The sequence below is a fragment of the Camelus bactrianus genome, chromosome 9 (assembly GCF_048773025.1).
Source record: "Camelus bactrianus isolate YW-2024 breed Bactrian camel chromosome 9, ASM4877302v1, whole genome shotgun sequence".
Lineage (NCBI taxonomy): Eukaryota > Metazoa > Chordata > Mammalia > Artiodactyla > Camelidae > Camelus > Camelus bactrianus.
This window is the reverse complement of record NC_133547.1, coordinates 9,916,889-9,944,566: the sequence shown is the minus strand read 5'-3', so window position 1 is coordinate 9,944,566 and position 27,678 is coordinate 9,916,889. Positions and strand designations below refer to the sequence as shown.

At 51.8% G+C, this 27,678-nt stretch overlaps 1 protein-coding gene and 1 long non-coding RNA gene across 3 annotated transcripts; one reads left to right on the top strand and one right to left on the bottom strand.

Moving 5' to 3' along the window:
• The first annotated feature begins 152 nt into the window (after positions 1 to 152).
• Positions 153 to 25,989, top strand: LOC123614536 (uncharacterized). The gene is made up of 4 exons (XR_006721941.2): positions 153 to 258; positions 1,980 to 2,121; positions 25,504 to 25,649; positions 25,798 to 25,989. It is a non-coding gene; the product is annotated as an uncharacterized LOC123614536 (long non-coding RNA).
• On the bottom strand, positions 8,904 to 21,019 carry KCNN4 (potassium calcium-activated channel subfamily N member 4). Of its 2 annotated transcripts, none has more exons than XM_010946775.3 (9): positions 20,688 to 21,019; positions 17,753 to 17,848; positions 16,129 to 16,559; positions 14,414 to 14,549; positions 11,965 to 12,075; positions 11,729 to 11,847; positions 11,304 to 11,373; positions 9,900 to 10,067; positions 8,904 to 9,467 (listed from the first exon to the last, which is right to left on the bottom strand). In XM_010946775.3, the coding sequence occupies exons 1-8, from the start codon at positions 20,844 to 20,846 to the stop codon at positions 9,903 to 9,905; spliced, it is 1,287 nt and encodes a 428-aa protein (XP_010945077.1). In that variant the 5' UTR covers positions 20,847 to 21,019; the 3' UTR covers positions 8,904 to 9,467; positions 9,900 to 9,902. The 2 variants fall into 2 exon arrangements, with proteins under 2 accessions (XP_010945077.1, XP_074225607.1); XM_074369506.1 differs by lacking the exon at positions 20,688 to 21,019 and adding an exon at positions 20,126 to 20,242.
• Positions 25,990 to 27,678: the final 1,689 nt, after the last annotated feature.

Below are 27,678 nucleotides of genomic sequence, written 5' to 3'. Positions count from 1 at the left end.
AGGCAAAGCCGAGCTCAGGTCTCGCGGGCTGCCTTACGCACGCGCCGCGGGCTGGGCGCGCGAGCTGGGCGCGCGAGAACCGAGCGTGAGCGCCGGGCTGAGCATGCGCTGATGGAGATGGTTGGACGCAGCACGCATGCGGATTACGGAGGGGCGAAGGGAGGGCGTTGCGACTCCGCCTCAGTGCGCGTGCGCTTCGCTGGAGGTATGAGTGGGCGCACAGAAAAGAGGAAGAGGGGGCGACCCGGGAAATTCGAGGTTCGAGTCCCACCTTCTCAGTGGTGTTGGCGGGATGCGGTCGGGTGGGGCGGCAGGGAGGAATTTCAGTGTCCTGGGCTGAGTAAGTGGTGAATGAGTCAGACCTGGCGTGTGCGCTGGAAGATGTCCCGGTCTGTGGAGGGAGACAGCTAGGGGATCAAATCACTTAGGGAAGGGCGAAGGTCTGGTTAGACCTTGAAGGGCAGGGCGAGGGAACCCCAGGAGAAAGGTCCAGACTGACTAGGACTCATGGAGTTCCACCGGGGTGGGAGGTGAGGCAGCTGAGATGGGCAGGTCAGATCTTGAATGCATGTGAGACGCGGAGTGGTCCCTACGACCACGTAAGTCTCTCAGGGGCCGCGGTGGAGGAGGGATCCAGTACAAAGAGTCGAGATTCAAACGCCTGCGGGCGGATCCCTGAGCGCGCCAAAAACGAAAGGCCAGAGCACCGCCCGCGGAGAGCGCATGCGCAGGCCGAAGGGCTTCGCGACTTTTTACCTGGAGCGGGTGGTTGGTTGCCAGGGGGAACGACAGATTGTTCAAGAGAAGAGAGGAGTATAAATATATTCATAGATACGTGAGTGGGGAGTTTCCCGTTTTTAATTTGAAATCTTAGTAGTTTTTTTTTTTCGGGGTGAGGGGAGGTAATTAGGCTTATGTTATTTATTTTATAATAGAGGTACTGGGGATTGAACCTAGGACCTCGTGCTTGCTAAGCACTCACTCTACCACTGAGCTACACCCCTCCCCAGTAAAGTCTTAAAAGTTATATTTGAGCACAGAATGCATGTACATTCTGACAAAGTTCAAGCAGCCAATGGGGTACATGATAAAAGTAAGTCTCCACTCTGGTTTCCATATTCCTCCATTCCTAGAGCACCAGTTCCCAGTTTCCTGTGAGCTGCTGTTACAGCAAAGCATTGGAGTTGAGAGCTTGAGCCTGGGTTCCCATAAATGGTGGGGGACCTTGGCCAAGTTCCTTAACCCTCTCTGCCTCTAGGTCCCTGTTTTTTTGGAGGGGTGGGTAGCGGGGAGGTAATTAGGTTTACTTATTTTTCTTTTTATTAGAGGTATTGGGGATTGAACCCAGGACCTTGTGCATGCAAGCATGCTCTCTACCACTTGAGCTATACCCTGCTCCTTGGGTTCCTGTTTCTGAAATGGAGATGTGGGGCACCGGCTGATGATACTGGCAGAGTTAAATGGGTGAAAGTGCCTCAAAGAGCGCCTGGTAGCACTACGTGCTGTCATTTTGTAGTTTACGAGGATAATGATAGTGATTGAGTCTGAATCGCCCCCTCCCCTCCAGGCCTCATCCCTGCTACCATTTTCTCAGCACAGGTACCAAGTGGAACCATATCTCCAGGCTGTCACAGGCTGAGTGAAAACAACCACCAGATAGACTAAGTTGAGAGTCCTGTTGTTTATGGATTCTCCAGAAGACTGGGTGTTTGGTGGAGATATACATGACAAGCTACCTTAGTGTTGTTTCTGTCAGTGTCCCTTTTAAGCATCTTCATTTGTTAGCTCGTATCGTTTTCTTACTTGAATTTCTCAACCCCATGTTACCCTCCATGCCAGTTTCACATATGGGCAACCCTCAGAGGTGGAACTTTGACTTAAGGGAAAAGGAAGGACTTGGCGTTGGACCACAGGCCCACTGAATACTAGGTTCTGGCTTACGTACCTCACTCCAACCTTCTCCCCTCCTCATTTAACAGATGCAGAAAATGAATCTGAAAGAGAAGGGCTTACTGAAGTCCCCATAGCCAGGAAGCATCAGGGCCTGGATTCAAACCCAAGCCTGCCTGCCTCTAGGGTGAGCCCACAGTTTTTCCCTGGCAACAGGCAGCCTGCCTAGCGGTGAGTCAGTGGTGCAATCAAACACCCAGAGAGCTGCCTTTTCTCTTATATAGTGAGATGGAATGCTGTTGTGTGAATGTACTTTATTTAATCACTTCCTACTGATAAACATTTAGGCTGTTTCTGAACTTTTGCTCTTGTGAACATTTGCCACAATTAATATGCTTGTACATCTGATTGCATGTATATGATAGTATTATCATTAGAATATCTTACTTGAAGTAGAGTTGCTGACTCAAAGGGTGCATGCACTGGGAATTTTAAGAGCCATTGCCCAATGACCTATTCATTCCTCAGTTCACTTCTCTGTCCATTTCTTTCATTTATTTGTATATACTGAGTGAATTATGGAACTCCAGTCATCTGCCAGGCATGGCTGTCAGCTGGAGATCCTATAGTGAATAGGACAGAGTATCTGTCCTTTAGGAACAATTATCGTAGTGGGGCAGCTGATGCCAGGTAAAAGATGCTTGAAAGGAAAAATCAGGATAAAGGAATTGGAAGTGATGGAGGTCACAGAGAGTGACAGGTCTGTCAGGGAAGGCTGCTCTAAAAAGGTGACATCTGAATAGAGGCCTGAAAGACTGTAAGGAAATGAGCTTCATGAAGATGCTGAAGAACAGTAAGTAGAAAGACCACGAAGCAGGAGTGAACCTGGGTGTTCTTGGAATATCGAGGTGACCAGAGTGGCTGGAGCAGAGTGGAAGAGGATTATTTAGAGATAGAGCTGTAGAGAGGGCCAGGTTGCATGGGGTTCTTATGTGCCATGGTAAGGGCTTTTGAATTTACTTTCAAGTGTAACAGGAAGCCTTTGGAGGGCTGTGAACAAGGACCAGGATGTTGTGATGTATGTTTTATAAAGACTTCCCTTGTGAACATGAAAAAGTAATAACAGGTTGCATGTGGGGGTGAAAGTTATAGGTCAATGTGGATCAGAACCATGAGGAAGACTTCTAAAGACTTACATTTTTGAACCATGTGACTGTCACCTATGCACATAAAAGCTAAAGCGGTCCTGGCTGCCATGAGGAGAGTAGGATGCAGCTGGGCAGGCCTGGAAGCAGAAGATGAGGAAGCTGCTGTCCCTGCCCGGACGAGAAATGATGGTGACTCAGGAAGAGGGTTGTGTGAGAGGAAGCATGAATCAGGGATGACTTGAAAGTTATCCTGAAGGTTTGGGCCCCACCAAGTGCGTGAAGAGTGATGCTTTCTTTTGTTTTAATTAATTTTTTATTGACATATAGTTGATTTACAATATTGTGTTAGTTTCTGGTGTACAGCAAAGTGATTCAGTGATACACACACACACACACACACACATACATACACATATATATATACTCTTTCAGATTCTTTTCCATTATGGTTTATTACAGAATATTGGGTATAGTTCCCTGTGCTCTACAGTAGGACCTTGTTTCGGAGTGATGCTTTTTACCAAGTTGGGGAGGAGTAGTCTTGATGGGAAACTGACAAGCTTTGAACTTCTTAACTTTGAGGTGCACATAGGACATCAGTTAAGTGGTTGCAGTTGGGAGAAGCCAGGGTTTGTAGATACAGAATTTTTACTGCCTTTTCATTATGAAATTTTGAAAACATATATAAAAACATATAAAATTATTTTTAAAAATGTACCATAAAACCTTTGTGTATACTTGGTATGTGTTTGGTCTAAAGAACTCCTTCCTACCCACCACCCAGTATGGACAGTCATCTACATTTTACTTGTTTCTTCTATTTCCTTCTGGTACATACATATAAGCACATTTTTTCCTTTAGTTTCTTTCCTAATTTTTTAAGCATTTAGGCAAATTGCAGCTGTCCTGCCATTTTATCAGTAACTATACAAGTATGCTATTTGAGGGGGTTGTTAATATATAGATGGTATTTAAAGCCTTGGGATTTGCTGAAACCATCCAGACTGAGGGGCTGTAAAGAGCAGAGACTGGGCCCTGGGCCTCTCACATTTAGGAATCAGGGAAAGGACCAGCATTCTGGACAGAGGCTAACAGGGAGCAGGAACATTAGGACAAGCGATGACCTGGGGCCAGGGGAACAAAGGGTTCCAAAAAGATGGTGATCAACTAGAGAGCAGCAGGTGGGGAGGGCAGAACTCAGTGGTAGAGTGGGTGCTTAGCATGCACCAGGTCCTGGGTTCAATCCCCAGTCCATCCATTAAAAATAAATAAATAAACCTAATCCCCCCCCCAAAAAAATTAAAAAACAAGAAAACAAGCAAAACCTAAGGGGCAGAGTTACGGGCAGTAGCTGGAGGTGGACATGGTGTCTGCCATGAAGAAAACATGGCTGTCTTATCCCCCTGTCACTGTGTTATGGAAATGTTTCAATATCATAATACAGATTTTATAAGGAAAAGTTTATGGGTACTTATTTTTCCTTAGCTTTTTACTGGTGAGGTATAACTTAAATGTGGCAAAATACAGAAAAGGCACAGATCTTAAGGGTACCGGTCAATGAATTTTTATAAATATATATACTTGTGTAACCACTATCCAAGTCAAGATACAGACCATTTCCAGCACCCCAGCAATTTCTCTTGGGCCCTTTCCCTGTCAACTCCCCCACTCCAGAAGCAACCACTGGTCTGATTCTGGTCACTGTGGTGAGTTGTGCCTGATCTTGAACTTTATATATATGAAATCTTACAGCAGGTCTTCTGTGTTGTCTGCCTTCTTTAGCTCTTTGGTCTGTAAGAGTCTTCCCTTTTGCTGAACGTAACAGGAGTTAGTTCTATAGAAACTTTGAAAGGATTTCCACACACTGATTATTTTGCAATATCTAAAATAAAGCCTCTGAATATGAATTCCAGATGTTTTGCAGTTTGGTGACTCATAGGGAGCTTTAAGGATAATGGAGGATATAAAGTGCTTCATGTCCCAGTGGCGTGTTTTTAAGATGAGAGGGATGACAGCACGTTTGTGTGCTGATGGAAGTAAGAGCGGGGAAATGGACAAGAGAGGAGACTCAGGACCTGGGTCCTCAAGAAGATAAGAGAAAGTGCAGACGGGGTACAGGTGGAGACGGGGTTGGACCTGAATAGAAGGAGGGCCAGCTCATCCTGGTAAAAGAAAAGAAAGTGTTACCATTTGACATCCCCTCCAAATTATAAAAACCACTCTCCTTGTCTTTATATGTTGGAACTATTCCACACAGCATCAATGCTCAGAACAGGTCCTTGGCGTGCAGTCTGGTGTTGATGGAGATGATATGGCTTCCATTATGGATCACAGTGAAGAACTGGCCAAACACTGGCGATGTTTGTTCTATGTGGGTGAGGCAAAATGGATGCGAGAGTGGTGTGCAGTTACAGCGAGGAGTCTTTGGGAAGGAACAGGAGTCCTGGGGCAGGAGCAGCTGTGATACTGTCATTTGTAATAAATATGTACTTAGTCTTTGTCCTGGAGTCTGGCACAGAGCTCCCAAAACTGTCGGAACTTCCTGTGATGAGAACAGATGCCAGAGTCTTTTGTTATGTTAATGAGGTGGCTTTTGGAAAGCACCTAGGTAACCTAAGGATGGCTGGTTGCCAGGGGACCCGACCATGTGATTAGAGGGTTGAGACTCCTAGTCCTGCACCTCAGCCTCCAGGGAGGGCGGAGGGGTTGGAGGGCAAATCAAGGGCCAATGGTCAATGATATAATCAATCATGACTATATAATGGAGCCTCCATAAAAAACTCAAAAGCATGGAGTTTGGAGAGCTTTCGGGTTGGTTGAACGTGTGATTTGGAGAGAGAGGTACCTGGAGAGGATATGAAAGCTCCCTGCCCCTTCCCTGTACCTTACCCTAGGCATCTCTTCCCTAAAGTAGTTCCTGAGTTACTTCTTTTCATAATAAACCAATAATCTAGTAAGTAAATAGTGTCTCTTGGTTCTGTGAGCCACTCATCAAACCCAGTTGCTGGAACCTCTGATCTGTAGTCAGTTGGTCAGAAGCACAGGTGACAACCTGGATTTGCAATTGGCATCTGAAGGGGGGAGGGTTGGGGGAGTCCTGTAAGACCAAGCCCTTAAGCCATGGATTCTGATGCTGTCTCCAGGCAGTGTCAGGGTTAAGTTGAATTGTGGTGTCTGAGAATTGCTTGGTGTGGGGAAAAACCTCACACACTGGAATTGGGTGCAGAATCCTGAGCAGCCAGGACAGGGAGGCTGGAGGAGGGCTGGAGCCAGAGCCTGGAGAGCCCCTGCTCTGCTACCCCCCACCCCCAGCCACAGGTGAGGCCTGTGGGTGTATTCACACTATCCCGTAGTGAAAACAAATGCATACCTGGCTGGTCCCAAGAAGCAGGTACCAGGTGTGCAGCACGGTTCTTTCAAAGTTGGGCAGAAGGAGTCAAGATGGGAGGGACGTGAGAGTTTTCGGGACCAGAAACGTCAAGCTGGAGCTGTGTGGTGGCTACTTGGGTGAATGCATTTGTAAAAATCAACTAAGCCTACACTTAAAATTTGTGTACTTTATATAAAATCAGTCTCAATGAAAGAGAAAGTGACTTAAGCCTAGGAGCTAGACTTTGACAGAAGGGCAGGTGGGAGCCATGGAAAGGTTTTGAGCAAGAGAAGGGCCCAGTCGTGTCTGGGGCCATGTAGCAGGGGAGAGGGGGTTGTATGTGTGGGAGAGGCCCTGCCCTGAGCCTGGGCTCCTGACTGCCTCTCTAAGCCTGGTAAGCCCCAGGCCTCTCTGGACCCACTTTTCTCCACCCAGTTCTCTTCTGGGAGAGGAGGCAAGACAGAAGGAGGAGAGAGAAATGGCCAAAATCACTGTGAGACAGAGTCCCTCAAGGACGGAGCCCTCCGACTCATGCCTACAGCCCCCACCCCTGGTGCAGGGCCTTCAAGAAGTGCCAGTTGGTTGAGGGGATAGCAAAGGTTGAGGGGTGGGGATCAGGACCCATGCCCCACAGTGGAGAATGGGGGCAGGGAGGTGAATCTGGATCCGAGATAATTCAGAACAGGAGCTCTCTTGCATGTGCCCTTAGTCACTTAGGCAAAGCCCCCTCTAACCAGTTCCCATCTCAGCGAAACTAACGTGGCAGGTGATGAGCCTCTGGCCATCCCAGGTGGTCAGCGTGTTCATTCAGTGCTATTCACCGAGGCTCTGCATACGCCAGGCCCTTGACATTGAAGACATGATAAAGAACAAAAATGAAAATCTTGGATGTAATGATCTCCGAGTGTCTGAATGGGCAGCTGGCTAAGTGCTGGGGCGCTCCAGAGCCAGGCTGCCGGGATCAGATCCCAGCTCCCCCGGCTCTTTCTTGTGGTTTTGGGCAGGTTTCTTAATTTCTGTGTCTCAGTTTCTTCATCTGTCAAATGGGACCAGTAATACCCACCTTACCTCCTTTTGCAGAGGTTCTGTGAGATCATTTATATAAAGGACTTAACATGGGGCTTGGTGCAGTAAATATTCTTGTGATAGAGGCAGGTTCATGGGGCTCTGGGAGCTTCAGAGAGGGCCTCCTGGAGGAGGGGATGTCTAAGCTAAGACCCAAAGGAGAAGTAGGAAGGAGTTCACCAGCTGAAGCAGAGTAGACTAGGAAGGGAATGAGTCTGCAGGGGATCTGGCAACACTGAGGAGGCCTTACTGCAGGGGGAGGGTGTTGGAAATATCTTTGGAGGGCCTGTCTAGTTCCCGTTGACTCTCCCCCCCAGATAGGCTGGCGGCCAGAGGAAGGGCAATCAGTGGGAGTGGGTGGCATAAGCCCCAGTTTAGCTCTGGGGGCTGAGGGGCAAGGCTGGCTGTGGACCTGCAGGGAAATCCAAAGATAGCTCAGCAGGGGATGACTGGCAGCCTGGGCTTCCCCACAAATCAAAGGAAGTGAGGATGAGTCAGCCTCTCAAAATGGAACTAAGTGGCGGTGGGAAGGGAGACCTAGGTCTGGGGTCCAAGGCCACTCTGCCTGTGACTCACCTCAAGTAGGGCAGAGAAGGCGGGCTCAGGAGCAGAATGAGATGGGTGTGAATCTGGGCCCTGCAGCCCAGATTCTCTCTCTGTCTCTCTCTTTTTTTTTTAAATTATTTTAATTTTTCTTACTTTTTTCTGGCCCTACTCTTGAAACTTCAGTTCCTGTGTCTGTACAGTGGGATGGAGTGGGGCAGGGAGTGGGGGTGGTGATTTATAAAAAGAGAGCGCAGAGCTGGGCATACAATAGACCTCCCCTTTTCCTGTCTGAGTCCCAGCAGATACGAAAGGAGTATATGGGATGGTCTGGGGTTCCTGTTAAGTCTCCTGATGGGTGAGTTGTCGTCTAGGTTCTGGTGGATATGAGTAGAGGGAAAAAGGCAGCAGAGAAAAGAAAAAGGGCCGCCATGCATTCCTTGTGTCTGAAAATCAATAGCATAATAAAAACAATTAAGTATCTCACTTCGATTTGCTTCTTACTAAATGCCTGACCTCCCCGCTGCCCCGCTGTGCCACTCCTGGTTTTAATCTTCACAGCAGTCCCATGGGGAGGTTGGCTTCATCTTACAAGTGAGGCAAAATGTTCAGAGAGGTGAAGCCACTTGCCCAAAGTCACACAGCCAGTGGATGGCAGAGCCAGGATTTGGACTGTGATCTGTCTAAATTGGAAGCCCTTGCTCTTAACCTCAGATCTGGGCGAGGCAGGGGGCTGGTGTTGAGGACTCACTAGCCTGCAGACCTGGGAGGGCACTTCTGGAGGCCTCTGTTCTATAGATGAGGAAACAGGTTAAGAGAGGGCAAGGGCCTTTCAGTGGCCGATCTACTTGTTTGGAGTGTGGTTATGTTTAGAAAGAAACAGTAACTTCTGACTTTAACATTTATTACAAATAATGCACCCTCCACCCCCCAGTCCACCTTATCCAGACAGGTAATTCTCTGCTGCTCTGGAAAAATGGTGTCCTCCTCGCTCTCCCACCAGGGGACGCTGCCTCCCACCTCATCCCAGCCTCAGGCCTGGTTCCTTTGGCTCTGCCGGCCAGCGGGTGACTGAGGCAGCCCAGGATCCTGGACGCCCCCACTCCCCTCCTCCTCTGGGACCCAGGAGTCCCAGCTCCCAGGCAACTCCACGTCTCACTGAAAGCAGGTGGTCGTCTGTAGCAGCAGACTGAGGGTGTTTTTGTCGAGGGTATTGGGGTAGGGGTGACCATTTTCCCATTTGGGGCCTCGGTGGGGGTTGGGCCATGGCCTCCCTCCTTCAGCCAGTGTCCCCTCCAGCAGCCAGCAGCAAGTCAGCCCACCCCAAGGTGGGGCCCCCTTAGATCCTCACACTTGAGGTGCTTTCTGCCTGGGGCTGCGTCAGGAGTAGCAGGGAAAATGTCCTTGACCTCAGTCCTGGGGAAAGTAGTCTGGTTCTTCCTCCGTGGGTCCTGGGGAGACACAGAGAAATGGCTAGACAGGCAGGCCAGACACCAGAGGGAGGGCCAGAGCCGGGGCACTGAAGTAGAGACAGACAGGAACCAGTGGGTGGAGGAGGAGGGTAGGTGGTCTTGATACCAAGAGACAAGGGTGTGGATGGGCACTTGGGCAGAGCCAGAGAACATGTCCAGGGACAGGCAGAGACAGAGACCATGCAAAGAGAGAGGGAGAGGGTACTGATGGTCAGCGGAGGGCAGAAGGAATGTCTGCTTCTTTTGCTGCCAGTTCAGCCCGGAACTTGGAGTCCTTTCCTCCAGACAGAGCCAGAGCAGAAGAGAAAGAGTGGCTGGATCCCCATCTCCCACACCCTTAGCCATGTGAGGTGCCAGCCACAGGCATCCTTCCTCCAGGATGCTCTCCTGCCCAAGTCCCAGCCCCCTCACCAGCTACGTGGCCTCCTGGCTTGGTTCTGGAAGCTGCCGGGGCCCCAGGGCCGCACTAAGCAGCTCGGTCAGGGTGTCCAGCCTCCCTGCCAGCACGTCAATCCGCTTCTCCAGGGCCTGGTGTGAGCTGCTCAGACCCAGCTGCAGGTCACACAGGATCATGTGCATCTGGGCAGGGAGAGGTCGGAGGGATCAGGGGGCTGGGGAAGGTGCCCTCCCGCCCTGTGGGGTGAGGCAGCAGAACCAGCATTGACTAAACCCTTACAGGCTCTTGGGGATTATGCCCAATAAAAGCAGTTACCATTCCTGCCACATCCCAGCCACCTGGCCCAGTGCTTCTCATATATAGTTTAAAATCCTCCTAAAAGTGAGGGGAGCGAGAATCTTGTTTCCATTTTTAACTGCTGAGGAAACAGGCCTGGAGCTGTTAAAGGACACGCCCAAGGCAGCACCTAGAATAGGGAGGCCCTGGGACGTAGTAGGTGCTCACTTAAATCTTTGTAGCCTTGATGACCTCCTGGCTTCACAATCCACACAATCCGTGTCCCCTGCCTTCTCAAACTAGGATTCACAGCTTCATCCTTGAGGGTGTGCGAGCTTTCTATAAGAACTCTTAACTTCCGTGTTTTGGGCCGGATGGATAGCCTTGGAAATCAGGACCTGCCAATTCCGGCACATCTAGGCCACCACTGCCTCACGGAGGCCTGCCGTGCAGTTCAGGGGCCGGCATCTGGGACTGTGTTTACCATGGCACAGGTGCCAGGGGCCACTGTTTGAATTGTCGCGGACTAGTGAGAAAAAAACAAAGGCTACCGGATTAGCAAGAGGTTCAGTGAGCCAAGCTGTGGGGCCACAGGGCAGGGTGCTGACGTCACCACCTCCTCCTAGCACTTCAGAGTCAAGTGGCCCCAGCAGGGAGGGCCAGCTGACTCACATCTTGGCCAGGCAAGGGTGCCCAGGATAGGAGCACCCAGGGCCTGGGGCCCCGTCTTCACAGTAACAGCACAGATTGAGTTTTCCCGAAACAGTGTCACCCTTTTGTGTGTCGGGGCTGTTAATTTTCATTTTATTGCTTTGCCCTTTATGTTTGAACTTGGTTTGTCAATTTGCTTTGGTTTTATTGTTGTACAAGAGTTGTAGTTGAAAGGAATTTTTGTATCCGCCTAGTGCAAATAATTTAACATCAAACACTGGAGTTCTTTGTACAAGTTCTTTTAAGTTTGGAGGAAGCTGCATCTTACAGGAGGAACTCTGTTGCATCATTCACTCACTCATTCACTTATTCATTCAACCACAAACCTTTATTGCCTGTGTGTGCCAGTGGTCCCTATTCCCAGGCCAGATTTCCTTACCAGCTGCCCCTAACCTCCCTCTTCCAGACCCCCATTCAGGGGATCCTGGTACCTTGGAGATGTCCACCATGGCATTCACTTGTTCCCGGAGCTTTCTGTGTTTCAGCCGCACCTGGCGGAACCTGTAGGACAAGGAAATGGGGGATCAGAAGTGGCCCTAGCTCGGGGTGAAGTGAGGGGAGGAGAGACCCACGGAGAAAAGTACAAAGAGGAAAAGCCAGAGAACTGAAGGGATGGGAGAGGGTGGCTGCACCTGTGAGCCTACCTCCCAGGTAGAGGCCCAGGCATCCAGTCCCCCAGGCCCTCTGAGACATGCAAACTGAACTGTCACAGACACACAGAGTCAGTGTGAGGTCCAGGTGGGCCCGCACGTGGGCATCCCAACCTGGGCACTCATTCCTGCTCGGACACACAAGCTGTGCATAGAGGAGGAGACGCGGACACAGATGCACACGGCATGCACACACAGGCCCTCACGTGTTGATGGCAGCCAGCAGCCTGCGCTGGTGCCTGCGGGCAGGTCTGGAGTCCTTCCTGCGCGTGTGTTTGTAGAACATCCAGGACTCTTGAAGCACCCGGGCGGCTGACTCCTTCATCTGGGGGTGGGCGGCACAGTGTTGATGGAGATGGACCCCTGGGGCTCTGGGAAGACAGGGCGGGGGTGGGGCCTCCCGAGACTGAGGGAGGGGTGTGCCCTGGGCGCTGAGCCTCACCTCTTTGGCATACTGGATGTCCATCATGAAGTTGTGCACATGCTTCTCTGCCTTATTAAACTCCAGCTTCCGGGCCACCACAGCCACCAGCAGGGCCGTGCAGCAGACCCCCTGTGGGCACAGCAGAGCAGTAGGGCTCTGTGGGCAGCCATGTGCCACCAACTCTCTCCCCTTGAGCCCTCCCCACAGCCACAGATGCAGGCATGACCACCGCTAGTTGACAGAGAAGCATACAGGCCTAGAGAGAACCAGGGTCTCACAGCTCCGACAAGCAGAGCCAGGATCCTAAATTACATGTCTGGGGTCCAACCCCTGGGTGTGGCTTTTACACCATTAGACTGGCCTCTTTTGTTAAGAGTGTGATTGGAGATAGGAGAGAAGGGCTGGTTTTGAGTGAGGGGCCGAGCTCTGGCTCCTGTGGGACCCCCTCCTCCCCACAGCCCAGCCGGCCATCAGGTCACCAAGGGTGTCCCTCCCCCTCCTTCCCACTTCCACAGCCTCTGCCCTGCTCTTGCTGTGTCCTTTCCCTCCTGGACATTCTTTAGCCTCCTCCTTATCCCACCCAAACCCCGGGGAGATCTAATACCCAATTATGACCCTGCCCCCGTCACATGAATCTCCTAGGCTCCAACTGTCGCAAACTTCATAGAGAGGCTTTTAAGGCCTTCCAAGGTCTAGGCTGCTCTTCCTTCTCTGCCCAGCCTCCCTCCCAGGCAACTCAGCCTCAGCATCATTCTTTCTCACCTGCCTGAGCACCTTGGTCTGAACAGTCACTCTTTTCCCTTCCTTTTCCCAAGGCCTCTGGTCCTTCAAGGCCCCATCAAATCCCATTGCTCTATAGCACCTGTTCACTCTCCCTGGAGCTGGAATCGGTCTTTGTAGCCTTCCTCCACCCTATGTGTTTCCGCTTTGGACCATCAGAACTGGCTTGTCATTTACCAGTTACCAACATTGGCTTGGGGACTGCCTCGGTTCCAAGTCCAGCTCTGCGCAAGTTATCTAATCTTGAGTTTCTTATCTGTAAAATGGACACACCCTCACACTATTACTCCGAGGATTCCATAAATTAACACCTGGAAAGTCGTCAGAGCAGGGACTGCACGGAGTCTGTGTCCAATAAAAGTTAGCCATTATTACTATTATTATTGTTATTGTTATTGTTATTATTTTGAAGCTGGGGAAGGTAGCCATTATTATTCCGTTGTGCCATGGAACCTCTGGGCCAGGAGTGGGCTGTGGGCTCTAGTGCAAGTCACTTTCTCTGTCTCTGTCTCAGTTTCTCCTTTTCAAATGAGACAGGAGGTCCCAGGCAGCCCTGAGGGTCCCTGACCCTTTGGGAGTGTTGTGCTGGCTGAGCCTCTGCCCCACTTCCTAGTTGGAAAGGCTCACCAGTTGGTGGGGAGGGGGAGTTGTCACATTTCCCTGCCACCCCATCCAGCACCTGTGGACCCAGGGCTGGAAGATTCAGCATGTCCTTCCTGGGACGACAACAGGGCTAGGGGAGGGCAGCTTGAATCCCTGAGGGTGAGGGGAGCCAGATCTCATGGGGACATGAAGGCCAAGGCATTGGGGGCTGGGTACTGGAGGGGGATAGAGGCTGGGTGGGGGGAACTGGAGGCCTGGGTCTCTGAAGGGAAGGGAGTGGTTGTCTAGATTTGGGAGGAGGCTTGAGTCTGGGGCTTGGGGAGCCTCTGCCTCATCCTTGAGGACACAGGAGCTGGGGTAGGGATAGCTGGATGCTTGGAACCAGTTACGATAACAGTGTCAACCATCCCTACCCCGTGACCCATTTATGGAGCATTTCCTATGTGTTTTAGACCCTTTACATGGTTTAATTCATTTAATATTCTCAGGAAGCCCATGAGGAGGACAGTGGTATCAGCAGCCCTGGTTTTATAGATGAGGAAGCTGAGGCCCAGAAAGGTTATATGGCTGACTCCCAGCTAGGAAGTGGCAGGAGCAGGATTTGGACCCAGGCAGCCTGCCCACACAGGCTGCTTTTGATGATTGGACTCAGTCGCCCTAATGGAGGCTGGGAGACTGGGTTCCTGGATGTTGGAGGAGCCTAGACCTAAGAAACCAGGTTCTTGAGTGATTGAGAGGGCAAGTGGCGGGGGAGACAAGACACCCACGCCTTAATGGAGCTCTGCACTGGATTCCTGGATCCTGGGAGGAAACAGGGCTGGGAAGTCAGGGGCCTTTGTTCCTGAGGAGGATGACGGCTGGGGTCCTAGGTTCTGGAGAGAGCAAGGACTTTGGGGGTGGATTCTTGGGTTTTCAAGGGAAACAGGCTGGTGTCTGTGTCCTGGACTGGGAACAGGACTGTAGGGACAGACACCCAAGTTTCTCAGGGATGTCCCTGAGTGCCTTTGTTGGCTCCATGGTTTCCTGGGGCCCAGGGTATGAGCAGTTTGGGATAAGGGTAGGGTCCCTGAACAGGTAAACTCACCATGACCCCAGTGCAGAGGCAGACAATCTTGCCCCAAATGGTACCCGGCACCACGTCCCCATAGCCGATGGTCAGGAATGTGATGGGGATGAGCCACAGTGTGTCTGAAAGGTGTCCGGTGGCATTAACAGTCTGCCTGTGGGGAAGGGGTGGGGGTTAGTTCTGAAACGCCACCCCAGGGGTTTCTGTGATGTTTGATACCGTTCTTATTAACATGTACCCACTGTCCCAAGAAGCATTCAGAGAAAAAGCCAGTAAGAACTGGGCTTTGGCGCCTGGCTTCCTCTTTGCTGTGAGATTTGAACCTGGATCCGGCCAATTCCTAAGCCTGTTTGGTTTTAGCTAGGCTACCAGGGCTGCCAGGCATGTGATTGAGGGGGTTTAGAGGGGGCCACTTGTCAGACTGGCAGGAAGCTACATGACCCCGAGGAAAGGGCACCTTTTTCTAACTTCTCAAAAACTCCCAGATCCCTGATATGACCTGGAGACGTCCCTATCAGGACTAGAAAGGTGGGACTCTCAAAAGGCTTGGCAGGACTCTACCCCCTTTCCCCCTCATTTCATAGAAAGGGACATTTTAGGCAGTCATGGAAGGGATTGAAAATTAGGATTTGTCTAACTCTGACCCACAGTTAGACCAAAGCAGGGAAAGCATCATTCATCAGCGCCCCAGATACCTCAGACCCACTGAATTAGTGTCTGGAGGTGGAGTTGAATCTTCACTAAGCCCCACCCCCCTCATCCCAAAGTACATTCCAGTTTGAGGACTTCTGTCTTGGGATTTAGAAATTTGACTTCCTCCCCATCCTCCCATTTTTCAGCTGAGAGAATTAGCAGGAGGATCACTTACAGATCCTGACTGATTTCCCCACTGAGAGAACCGAGATCTGTAAGATGAATGAGATTAAAAGCTTGAAAGATTAGAATTGCCAGGGAGATTTTAAAGATGGTGGAATTTGACACCCATTTTACAGAGGCTCAGAGAGAAGAGATCTAAGGGCAGATCTTCTCATTCACCACCTCCCCTCAAGAATCCTTTATCAAATGTACTAAAGTAGAAGTTCTCAGACTTGAGACAGCATCAGAATCAACTGTTAAAACAGATTGCTGGGCCCCTCCCACCAAGAGTCTTGGATTCCATAGATCTGGATGGGGGCCTGGGAATTTGGATATGCAACCAGTTCCCAAGTGATGCTGCTGGTCCTGGAACTACACTTTGAGAACCACTGGCCAAGACTACCCCTGATTTCTTTACCTGTAAGATAAATGGAGGCCCTGAAAAGGTACAGGCCCAGCACCAGGTCAAAGTCTAGCAGGCAGCCTGGAATTCCATACCAATTCCCTGCAGGGCAGTCCCTTCCAGAGCAGCCCCCGGGTCACCCGGAGTGCCTACGGTGCATCTGTGCTAATTCGGAAAAGGTGTCCGGTTCTTCAGTGCAGATGCAGCCCTTGGCCAGGCCCCAGCGCCTAGCTTTGGAGACTGAACAGATGCCTGGAAACCTAAGGTAGGAGAGGTTTGAAAGCAGGAAGGGCAGGGCTTCCTGGGGTCTGTGTGTGTCTGGGGAGACTGGAGGCTGCAGGTGGAGGAAAGGGTCTGGGGCTGCCCTGTGGTGTCCTCCCACCCCAGTGGGTGAGAGTATGGACAGATAGCTTTCCCCAAGTGGCTCCTCCAGATGCTCCAGGTACCCTCACTCCACACCCTCCAGCACCCTCACCTCTCGGCCACCGACAGCACCCAGGCGGTGGTGAGCCAGAGGCCAAGCGTGAGGCAGAGCAGTAGGCGGCCGGGGTGCGTGTTCATGTACAGCTTGGCCACGAACCAGTGGCGGAAGCGGACCTGGTTGAGCGCGCCAATGCTGCGGTAGGAGGCGTTGAGCAGGACGCCGCTGCGCAGGAGCACGGCGCGGGGCACGAGGTAAAGGCGCAGCAGCATGACCAGTGACAGCACTGCCTCCCCCTGGCCCAGGAAGCCCGGCCAGGACTGCGGGACCGCTGTCTGCTGGGACCTGGAACGCAGCGTGCACGGCGGGCCACTCCCAGGCACCGGGTGCAGCCCGCATACCACCAGCTCCAGCACGATCTGCGCCACCTGCCGCCCGGTCAGCGCCACACGCCAGTCCCGGAGCCCGTTATCCGTCATGAACAACTGCGGGGAGGGGGCGGACGGAGAGGAGAAGGGGTCACACGAAGGTCAGGTGCTCGCTCCCCAGCCTGCACTGGAAGATAACGGGGGTGTGCCTGCTGGGCACGAGAGGGGATAGAGCAAGGCCAGGGCATGGGGCTGGGGAGGGTGGGGAAGGAGCAGGGCAGGACCGAAGGAAGACATCTCTCCACCTTCTCCCCTGTCCTAGGTTTAACCCACTTCCAGAGCTTACAGCCCAGGAACACTTATTGAGTGCCTACCGTGTGCCAACATTGTTCTATATACCGAGGATGTGGGCGAACAGAACAGAAACCCTGCCTCCCTGGAGCTTACGTTCCACATCCATGGAGCCATGTCCTGCTCCTTTTTGGGGGGACACTATAGTAACTGCAGTCATCCCAGTAGTAAAAACAATAGTTAGCATGTATGGGGCACTTTGGAGGTACTAGGCATTGCTCCATCCCTTTTATGGGTTGTGACTGCACACAAGTCAGTGAGGTTGAAAGTATCCTTATCCCCATTTTATAGATGTGGAAACTGAGGTCCAGGGCTCAAATAACTGCTATTAATGATAATGTGTACTTATTGAGTGCCACTTGTGTGCCAGGCACTGCAAGGGGCACTACCTCACATGGCCAATAACCCGCATTTTATACCCAAAGGTATGGGGGAAAGAAGGGCAGGCAATGTGATTGGGGATGTGGGGGATGGGATGAGAGGGGAAAGGGTAGAGAGCTGAGTGTCCAGTGAGGCATGAGATAGGAGGCAGGATATGGGTGGGAAGGGCTCCTGGGTTTGGGGGTGGGTTATTGGGAGCTCAGGTGTAGGGAAGGACCTGTGGGCACACAACTAGGATCTTGGGTTGCTTGGGACTGGAATAGGTGAGGACTCAAGGATGCAGAAGGAAGATCTGGGAGGCTGTGCCCTGCCTGAGTCTGCCTGAGGGCAGGAACTCTCAGCATCTACAGGAGTGCAAGGTGAGACCAAGGGCAGCAGGTGGAGAAAGGTCAGAGCTGCTCCAGGTGGCTCTGTCTGTCTGTCAGTGGTTCATCCCCTCCGGGTGGATGAGGGTGTGGATGCATTGCAGGGTGGAGGAAGCACATTACTCAGCCCAGGAGGTGGAAAGTGTGAGCCAACAGGGTGTGGTGGGGGCAGGGGGGAGCAAGGAAGGGACTCAGGGGCTGGGCCTGCCCTACCTGGACCTCTTTGGCGTGAAAGGCCGCAATAAGGCATAGGAGCAACAACGTGGAAATGCTGATCATACATTTAACCAGGAACAGGTAGACCGCCCACTGTCGGGAGGGAGAGAAAAAGGGGTAAGATCCTAGGTCAGTTCCCTCTACCTGCCTCCCAAACCCACATCCCTTCTCAATCCCCAATTTCCTAGTTTCTTAATCCCCAACCCAGTTCCTCCCAATGTCTCAGGTCTGGGGACGTCTCAAAACCATCATCTGGTCCTCAAGGAGAGCACCCTCTTCTTTCCCACTGGGACAGCCCTGGCCTAGATGCCAGTATCCACCCTCCTCCTCAGCTCTTCTAGGACCACACGCCTGAGGAAAGGCCTTGAAACGCACATTCCTTCTTAAATCCCCATACCCTTCCCCGTCAAAAGTAATTCCTCAGTTTGTGTGTGTGTGTGTGTGTGTGTGTGTGAAGGGGTGTCTAGAAACAGACGTTTAGTCTCTAAAGAGCACCCCGCCCCTTCCCTTCCCACTCAACTGGTTTCTGCCCTAGAGAGCAACTTCAAGTCCCCCTGAATCCCCCCCACCCAATCCCCAAGGAATGAGTAACACCCTCCACTGCCCTCATCCAGGGAGCTGGGTCCCTGAGACCCGAGCCTAGCTCTGAGAAGGGCCCCCCAGTCCTGCCCTGTGCATCTCCTCTCCACCTGCCCCCGCAACCTACCTCCTGCCCTCCCTCCTGGCTCTAAGCCCAGGACAGATCTGGCCGGAAGCACATGGCCTCCAGAAACCACGGGAAGTTTTTTTTCCCTCTCTTTGTGTAACAGTAACTTAGAGGAATCTAGAATTCTTGAGCGAAAGATTTAGAGGAGACTGGGGCTGCTGGATTCCCTAGGAGGTGTTGGGGGGGGGTTCCTGCCTGGGAGGTGGTCTGGGGACGAAGGGGCCACCTAGGCTCCCACACGGAGCTCAGCACCTGTTTCTCCTAAAAGGCTGCCAGCTCCCCTCGCCTGGCCAGCCTCTGCAGGGGAAGAGGGCCAGTTTCCTGCCCCAGGGAGCCTACCCCCCCTCCCTGAACAATGGTCCTCTCTTGTCCTTAGCCCTCCCCCCCCTTTCATCCTTCCATGGCTCCGCAGTTACCTGTCTTCTTTGTTTTGTCCCAAACAACACCCCACTAGACACAACCCCCTCCCCACTCCCCAATCCACTTCTCTGGTGGTCCTATCTCCTTTCCAGTTCCTCTTGCCCCAGATCCTAGACCCCTTTCTCTGTGGCTGTACCACTCTGTCTCTCACTGCATCTGTGTCTTGGTCTCTCTCTGTCTTTGTCTCTCTGTGTATCTCTGTCTCTCTCAGTCTCTGCCTCTGTCCCTCTCTCCATCCTCCCCTTTTCCCCAACCCCTGCTGATATCCCCGTCATGTTCCCCTGCACCCGTGGGATTTGGCACCTGCCTCTGCCCCTGTCCCTCCCCTCTGGTGAGCAGGTGCCTGGATCTCAGCAAAATGAGCCATTAGATTGCGATGGAGGTAGAGAGAGGACATGGATGTTGTCAAGGCTGTCACAGAAAGGGGGCTGAGGAAGCATGTATTTCAACCCTTACCCCCAGTTTCCAGTTGGGGAAACTGAGGCTCAGAGAGCTGCAGCAGATTTCAGAGTCCCACTGCTGGACGGAGGCAGCAGCCTGGCAGGTGGTGGAGGGAAGGCAGCCATGGGAGGTGAGAGGGCCAGGGGACAGGGTGGCGAAAGAAAGACCACCCCACCCCCCATCCTTCCCATCAGCCAAAGCTCTGTCCTCACCTCCCCTGCTGGCGGGGCACTGAAGCATGGGAGCGGTGGGTCGGCCCAGCCATGGGCTTCCTGTTGGCAAGGGCTTTAGCGGCCCCGCCCCCTCAGTGCCCGCTGCCCTCGCCTGGCTACCCAGCCAGAGGAAGCCAGCCTGCCCTGACCCTCCGTGTGGCTTCCGGTCACTTCCAAGCTGTCTTCCTGTCCCACCTGCAAATTTCAGCCTGAGCCTTGTCCCCAGGAATCCCCCAACTCAGTCCTCAAATCAGTGTGCCCCAACCAGTCCAATTCCTGGTCCCTTACCCCAGACAGATCCCCAACCCCTCCTTTCCTGTTGAGTAATTCTGTCCTGTCCTTAAGCCACCAATTTTGACCTGGGTCCTTCATCTGCCCCCATTGCTGCCTGGACTGGGGCTGAAATGTGCTGGGAGCCTGCTCAAACCTGTCCTGGGGCCCCATCTGTTCTTTCCTTCCCCACTCACACTAGCCTCAAAGTCAGTCCCTCTTCCCCTAAAGATACTCTAAGCCTCCTTCAAACTCAGGAGTCAGGACCCCCCCAGCCCCTCCTCCCCTGGGACCCAGGAGTCCAGGCTACTATAAACCTACCTCTCCCTTATTTCCCAGCCTGTAGATTCTGGGGAAGCTGAGCTGCTTAATGATAGAGAAAGGGGAGTGGGAGGTGGGGGCTGGTTGTTTTCCATTTCCCATCCCCACTCCAGCCAGTCCTTTGGTTTCTGCCCTTTGCTTTTGAGATACTGGGTAAACGTTAGAGTTTAGATAAGGACCAAGGAACTGCTGCCTACTGGAAGAACTTAATCTCTCTTCTCACCACCCCCTTCCCTGAACCTGGGGTTACTGCTCCACTAATCTGTTCTTGGGAATCTCCAGTATCTTATCAGCCAACCCTGGTCTGCAGGGGTCCTGGACCTCCAACTGTCTAATTGCAGTACCTTTAAGACTGACACTCTGTGACCCCTATTCCCTTCCTTTTGCAGAGAGGGCTGCAAACATTTACCTCCCTAGGTCCCAAGAGTCCAGCCCATAGCCTCCTCCACTCTCAGACCCAGGAATCTTGGTCTCCAGCCCCTCCTCCCTCAGACCCCAGAATCCCAGTCCCCAGCTCCTCCTCCCTCAGACTCAGCAGTCTCAGGCCCCAGCCTCCACTCACCGAGCACCCCCCAAACCATAACATCTCCGCGTGCAGGACCATGAGTCCGATGCCGATTCCTGCCAGTGCCAGTGCCCAGCCGGCCAGCCGCTTCTCCTGCTCCAGCAGGCGTTTTCGCCGCCGCAGGGCCCCCAGGCCCGGCACCAGCTCCCCGCCCATGGCCCCCGGGGTCTTGGGGCTCAGCCAGCTTCCTGCCCAGGGTCCCGCACCTCGCAGCACGCAAAGGGCAGCCACTGTGGCTTGCAGGTCCCTGGCCTGCACTGCTCTCTTGCTCTGGACTCTTGCTTTGAGGCACAGCAAAGCCTGTGCCCTCTGGGGGGTGGTGACTGCTGGGCAGGGCGGGGAGGTGCTGGGGAGGCCCCTGGGCAGAACGGAGGCTCCCCAACCCTCCCTCTCAGACTAAGGAGGGGCTGGGGTGTGTCTTGGGGCCGAGCAAGGAAGAGGCGTGCGTTCACGTGGATGAAGACACACACTGACACACAATGGGCTTTGTCACACAACCGTCTGCAGCGTGTAATACACACCTACACTCAGGCCACACCCAGACACCACGCGACACTGGGTGATACACTCTCACACACAGCGTGGCCGGAGACAGAACCTAACACCCATGAGCACACAACACAACCTACACTGGGTGACTCACAACTCCCGGCAAGCTCTGAAACCCACAGCCACACCCAGACACCACACACATGGTGTGACACACGCCAGCACTTGCCGAGGCAGTCAGCGCCCCGTGGCACACATGGCCACCCAAATACTGTCCACACACAGGCACACACGTTGCAATCAAAGTTGGCACAACCTCCTCAGACACAAATGGCCACACTGAGACGCCACACAGGGTGATGCCAATTCATAGCTACACAGAAACAACAGATACCATGTGTTCCACAAACACACAATCTGTATTGACCTAGCAGTATCCAAATGCCACATGCAACATATCTTTGTGAACAGGGCACTCATAGCACCTAGATGTCACACTCCCATGGAATGATAACCAACAGGTGCAAACATACAATTAAGGACACACCCCTGGCAGCCTCCAATCACTCAGCATGTAGAGGAACACACAGACGTACTTCATGGCACACGGTGACTCCAGCACAAGTGTTCATAAAATGATTCACAACACACATGGATTCACCTCGACACACCATATACCCGGCGCACAACACCATTCAAATACACAGTCAGAGAGAAGGATGCATGTAGGGACCTACAGGCTTAGTGACACACAGAAACCCCAGTAGCACTTGCCCCATGTAAGACATTCTGATCTACTTTGATGCATCACGTGGCACAACCCAGAATGGTGCCCCACGGGGCCAGGCACAAGCTACACGGACCCCGATGCCCAAGAGCAATGTGCACAGAGTAAATCAGGCACCGTCGCCTCAGACTGACAACACATACCGCACCTACACACGGCCTGGGACACCACACACTCCGACACGGGTGGCCACACAAACACAACATATACAGAGTAATATGCAAAGACAAAATGACGCAGAACACATTGATACAGTCTTGCCAGCACAGCCTTTCACAAACACCACGTGTCACACGAATCAGCAGATGCGACCCAGTGACACAGCCGACACTTAGAGCTGCATCAGCACCACACATTGCATCAGGAGACACCCTCTGGTACAGTGAGATCCATAGCCCTGCAAACACAACACTCCAAGTGTGGGTACTTGGGCTGTGTTCTTGGCAGGGAAAGGAGCAGCCCCTGACATGGACAGGTACCTCAAAGGAGACACAGGTCACATCCCTGAGTGATACACAGCTTTACACACACGATGCCATAAAGAGACACAATACACACTGACAGGCAGGAAAGCAAATACTATGCAGAGTGATGCCTGGTGACTCCCAGAAGTCACAGCGACACAGCGTGTGACCACATGCAGCAGCACAGAAGTCACATACGGACCCGTACACACCATACACCTGGACACAGATCAAAACCGTCTTACAGCAATGCACAGGGACCCACTGGCGCAGTGACACAAAACTCCTCGCATGGTGTCACCGGTGGCCCTCTGGACACCACTCTTGGGGGAACACACGGATGTAACTCCTCGCCCCTCCCGTGTCATATGTCATGCAGGAACGTGGACCCGCCAGCCACAGCGCAATAAGACACACAGAGGCATGCCTGGCATCACACCAACGCAACCCACACAGACACACCCAGAGACACCAAACCGCACACATAGACCCACCCAGTGACAAAAACAACCTATGCTGGGGCCCCGCCCCATGGCGCAAATGTGATTCCCACTCGGGGTGAGATGCGGTAGTGGGAGAGTGATGGAGACACTCCTGGACGTCGCTCGCATATCTGCTGGAGAAGATGCCGCCCATCTGTCTCTCCCTCTCTCTGTGCCTCTCTCCTTCCTCTCACCTTCTCGGGGCCTCACCCCAGTCTTTCCTGCTCTGGAAGCCTCTGGGTTCGTCCTTGTCTCTGACCCTGTCTGTCTTCCTCTCCTTTATGCCTTTGTCTCCCTCGGTCTGTTCTGGCTCTGTCTCTAAGTATCTCTCTGTCTGTTTGTGTCCGTTTCTCTCTCTGGCTCTGCCTCTCTTTGTGCCTCTCTGGCTCTCAGCAACTCTTGTCTCTATCTCTGCTTTTCTATTTCATTCTCTCTCCTTGGCACTGACTCTGCCCCCTTGTCCCTCTCTGTGTTCCTCGCTCTCTGTCTCTGTGCTCCCGTCTCTGTCGCTCGCTCTCTGATTCTATCTCCATCTCTGTGCTCTCTTTTCTATTCATTCTCTCTGTCTCTAGTGCTTCGTATCTGCATCTCTTGTTGATTCTAGGTCTTTCTCTCTCTGTCGGTGACGCGGTTTCTCTGTCTTGCTCTCTCCCTGCCTCTAGGTCTCCCTTTGGGCCTCTCTCTATCTCTCTCTTTGAGAGTCTCTAAGCTGACCTCGGCCTCCGTTTCCCTCTCCTGTTCACCAGCGCAGCTGGGGGACAGCCTAGCCCCTTCCAGTCGCGCTCCAGCCTCGCTCAGGTGTCAAGGACCGGAGACGCAGAGTGCAGCTGCCTGAGAGGGTCAGCAGCCACAGAACAAGACCACCAGCCGCAGGCCCTCCACAGCCTCTGTGCTTCAGTGCAGGCAACTGTGAAAAACTGACCCAGACAGAAGAGAGAGGGAAACTTTGAGTTCTGTAGCCAGAGGGGAGGGAGGGAGGGAGACAGACAGAGGAGGTGGGGGAAGAGGTGAAGGAGAGAGAGAAAATTTTTAAAAATCTCAAAAGAGACAGAGACAGAAGAAACCCAGAGGTAAAGAGAAAGCAGGAGTCAGAATGAAGACATGGAAGTTAGAGCAGAGGGAAATTTTGTCTCCAAAGAGATCATGACTAAAAGAGAAAAACAGAGTGAAGGCTGGGTGTGGGAGACGCCAGGGTGGGCAGCAATGGGGTCGCAGTGGGAAGGGCACCTGCCTCCAAAGGGAAGTTCTGGGCTGTGTGGGTCAGTTGGTTGGACACGCGGCTCCAGAGCCAGCTCCCTCCAGCCCAGAGAGGGTGACTCAGGGCCCCAGCGCTTCCTGTGACTCAGTCTTGGTCTCAATCCTGGAGTAGGGAGTGGAGGGGGAGAGGGGTCTCTGGAAAAGAGGGAGGGGGGACCACCAGGGGACCCCTGTGCCGAGAGGAGGGGGTGGGGCAGCTGAATGGGACTTTGAGGGGAGGAGGGGCTGTGGGCCTGGACTCTTGGGTCTGAGGCATAAGGGGCTGAATCCCCTATTCCTGGTCCAGGAAGACTAGAAGAACTGATTCCAAAGTCCCTAAGACTTTTCCTTTGGCTTCGTTCCAGCTGCCCCACCTTCATCCCAGCCCCATCTCCGGGCCTGGAAATGTCCCAGATGCCTTGGGGCCCAGCCGGAAGGGGCCAAAGACAAAGAGTTGTTTAACTAGGCAGGGTGGCGGAGGGGTGAAGAGGGTGTCTCAGACGGAAAGGTCACTCATGGCCCAGGGTTGTTCAGGGAAAGGCGTGGCTCAGCCCCTGGGGGAAGACATCCTGAAAGTCTGAGGTCTGTGGCAGCAAATCCTCCACCGCTGTTTTTTGGATTTAGCCGTTTGGAGGCTTCAGGGCATTGGGGTACTGCCACCTGGTGGTGTCTTTGGAACTGCAGGCTCTCTGCTTGTCTAGCCTCGTTTCTGGCGGGCATTGATGGAGCGTCAGGTACTGCTTTAAGCGTTGGGGATACAGTCTTAACAGATAAAACCCCTGCTCCCATGGAGCTGTCAGGCTAAAGGATGGAGACTTTGTGGCTCTGTCAATCTCTCCCTTTTGCTTTTCTCTCTGTGAGTCTTTCCTTCTCTTTCTGTATCTCACTGGCCTTACTTCTTAGTTTCTGTCTCCCTGGTCTTTGTCTCCAAGTGCATGCCTGTTTTTACTTTCTCTTTGTATCTCCGTGTTCCCCACCAATTAAAAATTATGTATTTTATTAGGTTAAATTTATATATATTTTGGGGGGAGGGTATAGCTCAGTGGTAGAGTGCCTGCTTAGCATGCACAAGGCCCTGGGTTCAATCCCCAGTATCTCCATTAAAAAAAATAAATGGAAAAAAAAGAAAGAAAAAATATATATGTATAGCTCTATCACAATCTGGGTGTCTAGAGACTTTGGGTCAGTTGAGTCAAACCTTAGTGTGACCATGGCCACTGACTTTATATTTTTGTGTGGAACATAACACATGTTCAGCCTGATTTAGAGACAGACCTAAGTTCATGTCCAGCTCTGCTATCCCTATGTGCCCTGTGAAACCTGTCAAATGGGGATGCTTGTATTCTGTTTCACAGGGTTGTTTGAGGATTAGGTGAGGTGGAATATCTGGATCCCTCAGCACAGGACCTGGCATATGTAAGCACTTGTGGTACATTGTCTCCCAAGCTGGTTCCAGTAATTCCTCCTCTCTGTGCCAATGTGTGGCTTCTCCAACCAACAGGTAGGCTCTTTGTTCCTTCTCCTTCAATCTGGCTGGCTTTTGGATTGTTCTGACTAATAGGTTGTGGCAGAAATGCTGCTGGGCCAGTTCCCATTCCAGTTCTTAAGAGATCTAGAAGCTTTTGCTTTTGTTCTCTTCAAACTCTAAGACTGCCATGCTGTGAGGAAGCCCGACTGGTCGAATGGAGAGGCCTTGCAGAGGAGGATCAAAGCATCCTGGCCAAAAGCCCCAGTCCAGCCCCAACTGAATTCAGCTGCTTGAGTGACCTCTGAAGAGACCAGAAGAAGTGCCCAGTCAACCCTCAGAATCCTGAGAAATAATACACAATAGTAACAATAAGTTATCATACTCATCTGTTCACTTTTATGTTTTATTAAAAGTTTCCATAATAAAAGTATATATGAATATGTATATATGAATAGCTAATGGAATAGATAGTAGAAATTGCACTTTCTAAATTGCAGCTAGTATCATTTTGCTTCTCTCTTTTTGCCTCTTAGTCTTTCTTGACTCTTTCAGTCTCTGCTTGTCTTTCATATTTTCCTATCACTCTTTATCTCTTGCTCTTGGTGTGTCTTGGTCTACTACTATCTTGCCCAAACCCCTCCTGCCACTTTCCCCTCCATTTACTTTGCTCCCCCACATTGGCCTTCTTGCTGCTCCTCAAACACGCCTTGCCCTTTCCTGCCTCAGGGTCTTGGTGCCTGCTTTCTCCTCAGCCTGTGTGCTTTTACCTCCAGTCTACTCATGGATCATGCCTTTCCTTCATCCATTTGCTGCTTGATACGGTCTCCTCCTTGACCACCTCTTCAAAAATGGTCTCCTCCCACCTCATAAATAACCCTATATCATATTTCATTGCTTTGTCTTTATCATGGCACTCAGGACTACTCAAATGATCCTGTTTTCTTGTTTTTCTAATTGTTCAGGACAGGGATCTTGCCATTCCCAGCATTCAGAACAGTGCCTGGCGCATCGGAGATGCTCACTGGCTGTTTGTTGAAGGAATGCTCTTATTCAATAGTACTGATTGGTTCTCCTTCAACTCTACCCTCTCACCCTGTTCCATACTGTCCTGGAAATGGGAAGGATGTCATTTCCTCATTTCCTTTGTCCCACCTATAGGAGTTGAGTTGCTGTCTGTGGTTCTGAGACCCAGTGCTGTGGATCTGTCCTTGGTCCTGACTCAGGCTCCCATTTCCATTAATCCGGGGAGGGCAGCAGAATGTTAGGAAAGGGACAGTGTGTGCATGATCCAGGCATTGGACCATCTGGATCACCGAGAGAAGGCAGGCATCTGAATTCTGAAGGGAGGGAGTGCCTGGGTTATTGGGTTCAACAGGTATGTGTTCTGTCTATCATCTATCTATTCATGCATACATACATTTGTATACATATTATTATCATGGAAAACTTCAAACAAACAGAAGTGCACTGAAGAATACAATAAACCTCCATGTACCCATATAACAAATACCAGCTCATGGTTAATTGCATCTCACCTGTGCCTCCTCCCACTTTCTCACTTCCTATGTTATTTTCATGCAAATCCCAGACATGATATCACTTAATTATATGTCGTATTTTGTATTTTGTTTCTTTTTGTTGGGGTTTGGCTCATACATTGTAAAGTTCACAGTTCTTAGGAGTACAGCTTGATGCTGTCCTACCTGTGTATAGACACGTGTGACCATTACCTCAAGCAAGCCATTGAGCACCTTCATTGTCACAAGAGGTTCTCCTGTGCCCTCTCCCAGTTGATACACCAGAGGTAGCCAGTATTCTGATCTCTGTCACCAAAGATTAAAAAGCCACACTCGGAGAGTCCCAAGACCTGGGCTCTAGCCTTGACTTTACTGTTGGCATTAGTAATTTTTTTGGTATGAAATATACCATGCGTGCAGAGAGTGCATAACTATAGAGCTATATATTGGACAAGTGACTATATTTGTGAACCTCCATGAAATCACCACACACCGAGAGAGAAAACTGCCACTCCCCAGAATCTTCCTGTGTGTTCTTTTGTGAC

What these genes read in the sequence shown, in the direction of transcription:
- KCNN4 (XM_010946775.3), bottom strand. Translation starts at nt 20,846, where the DNA reads ATGGGCGGGGAGCTGGTGCCGGGCCTGGGGGCCCTGCGGCGGCGAAAA. An exon ending in TTCACGCCAAAGAGGTCCAG is followed by an intron (nt 16,560 to 17,752) that starts GTAGGGCAGGCC and finishes CCCTCCCCGCAG; the next exon opens with TTGTTCATGACGGATAACGG. An exon ending in CTGCTGGCTGCCATCAACAC is followed by an intron (nt 11,374 to 11,728) that starts GTGAGGGCCTGT and finishes CTTGTCCTACAG; the next exon opens with GTTCCGCCAGGTGCGGCTGA.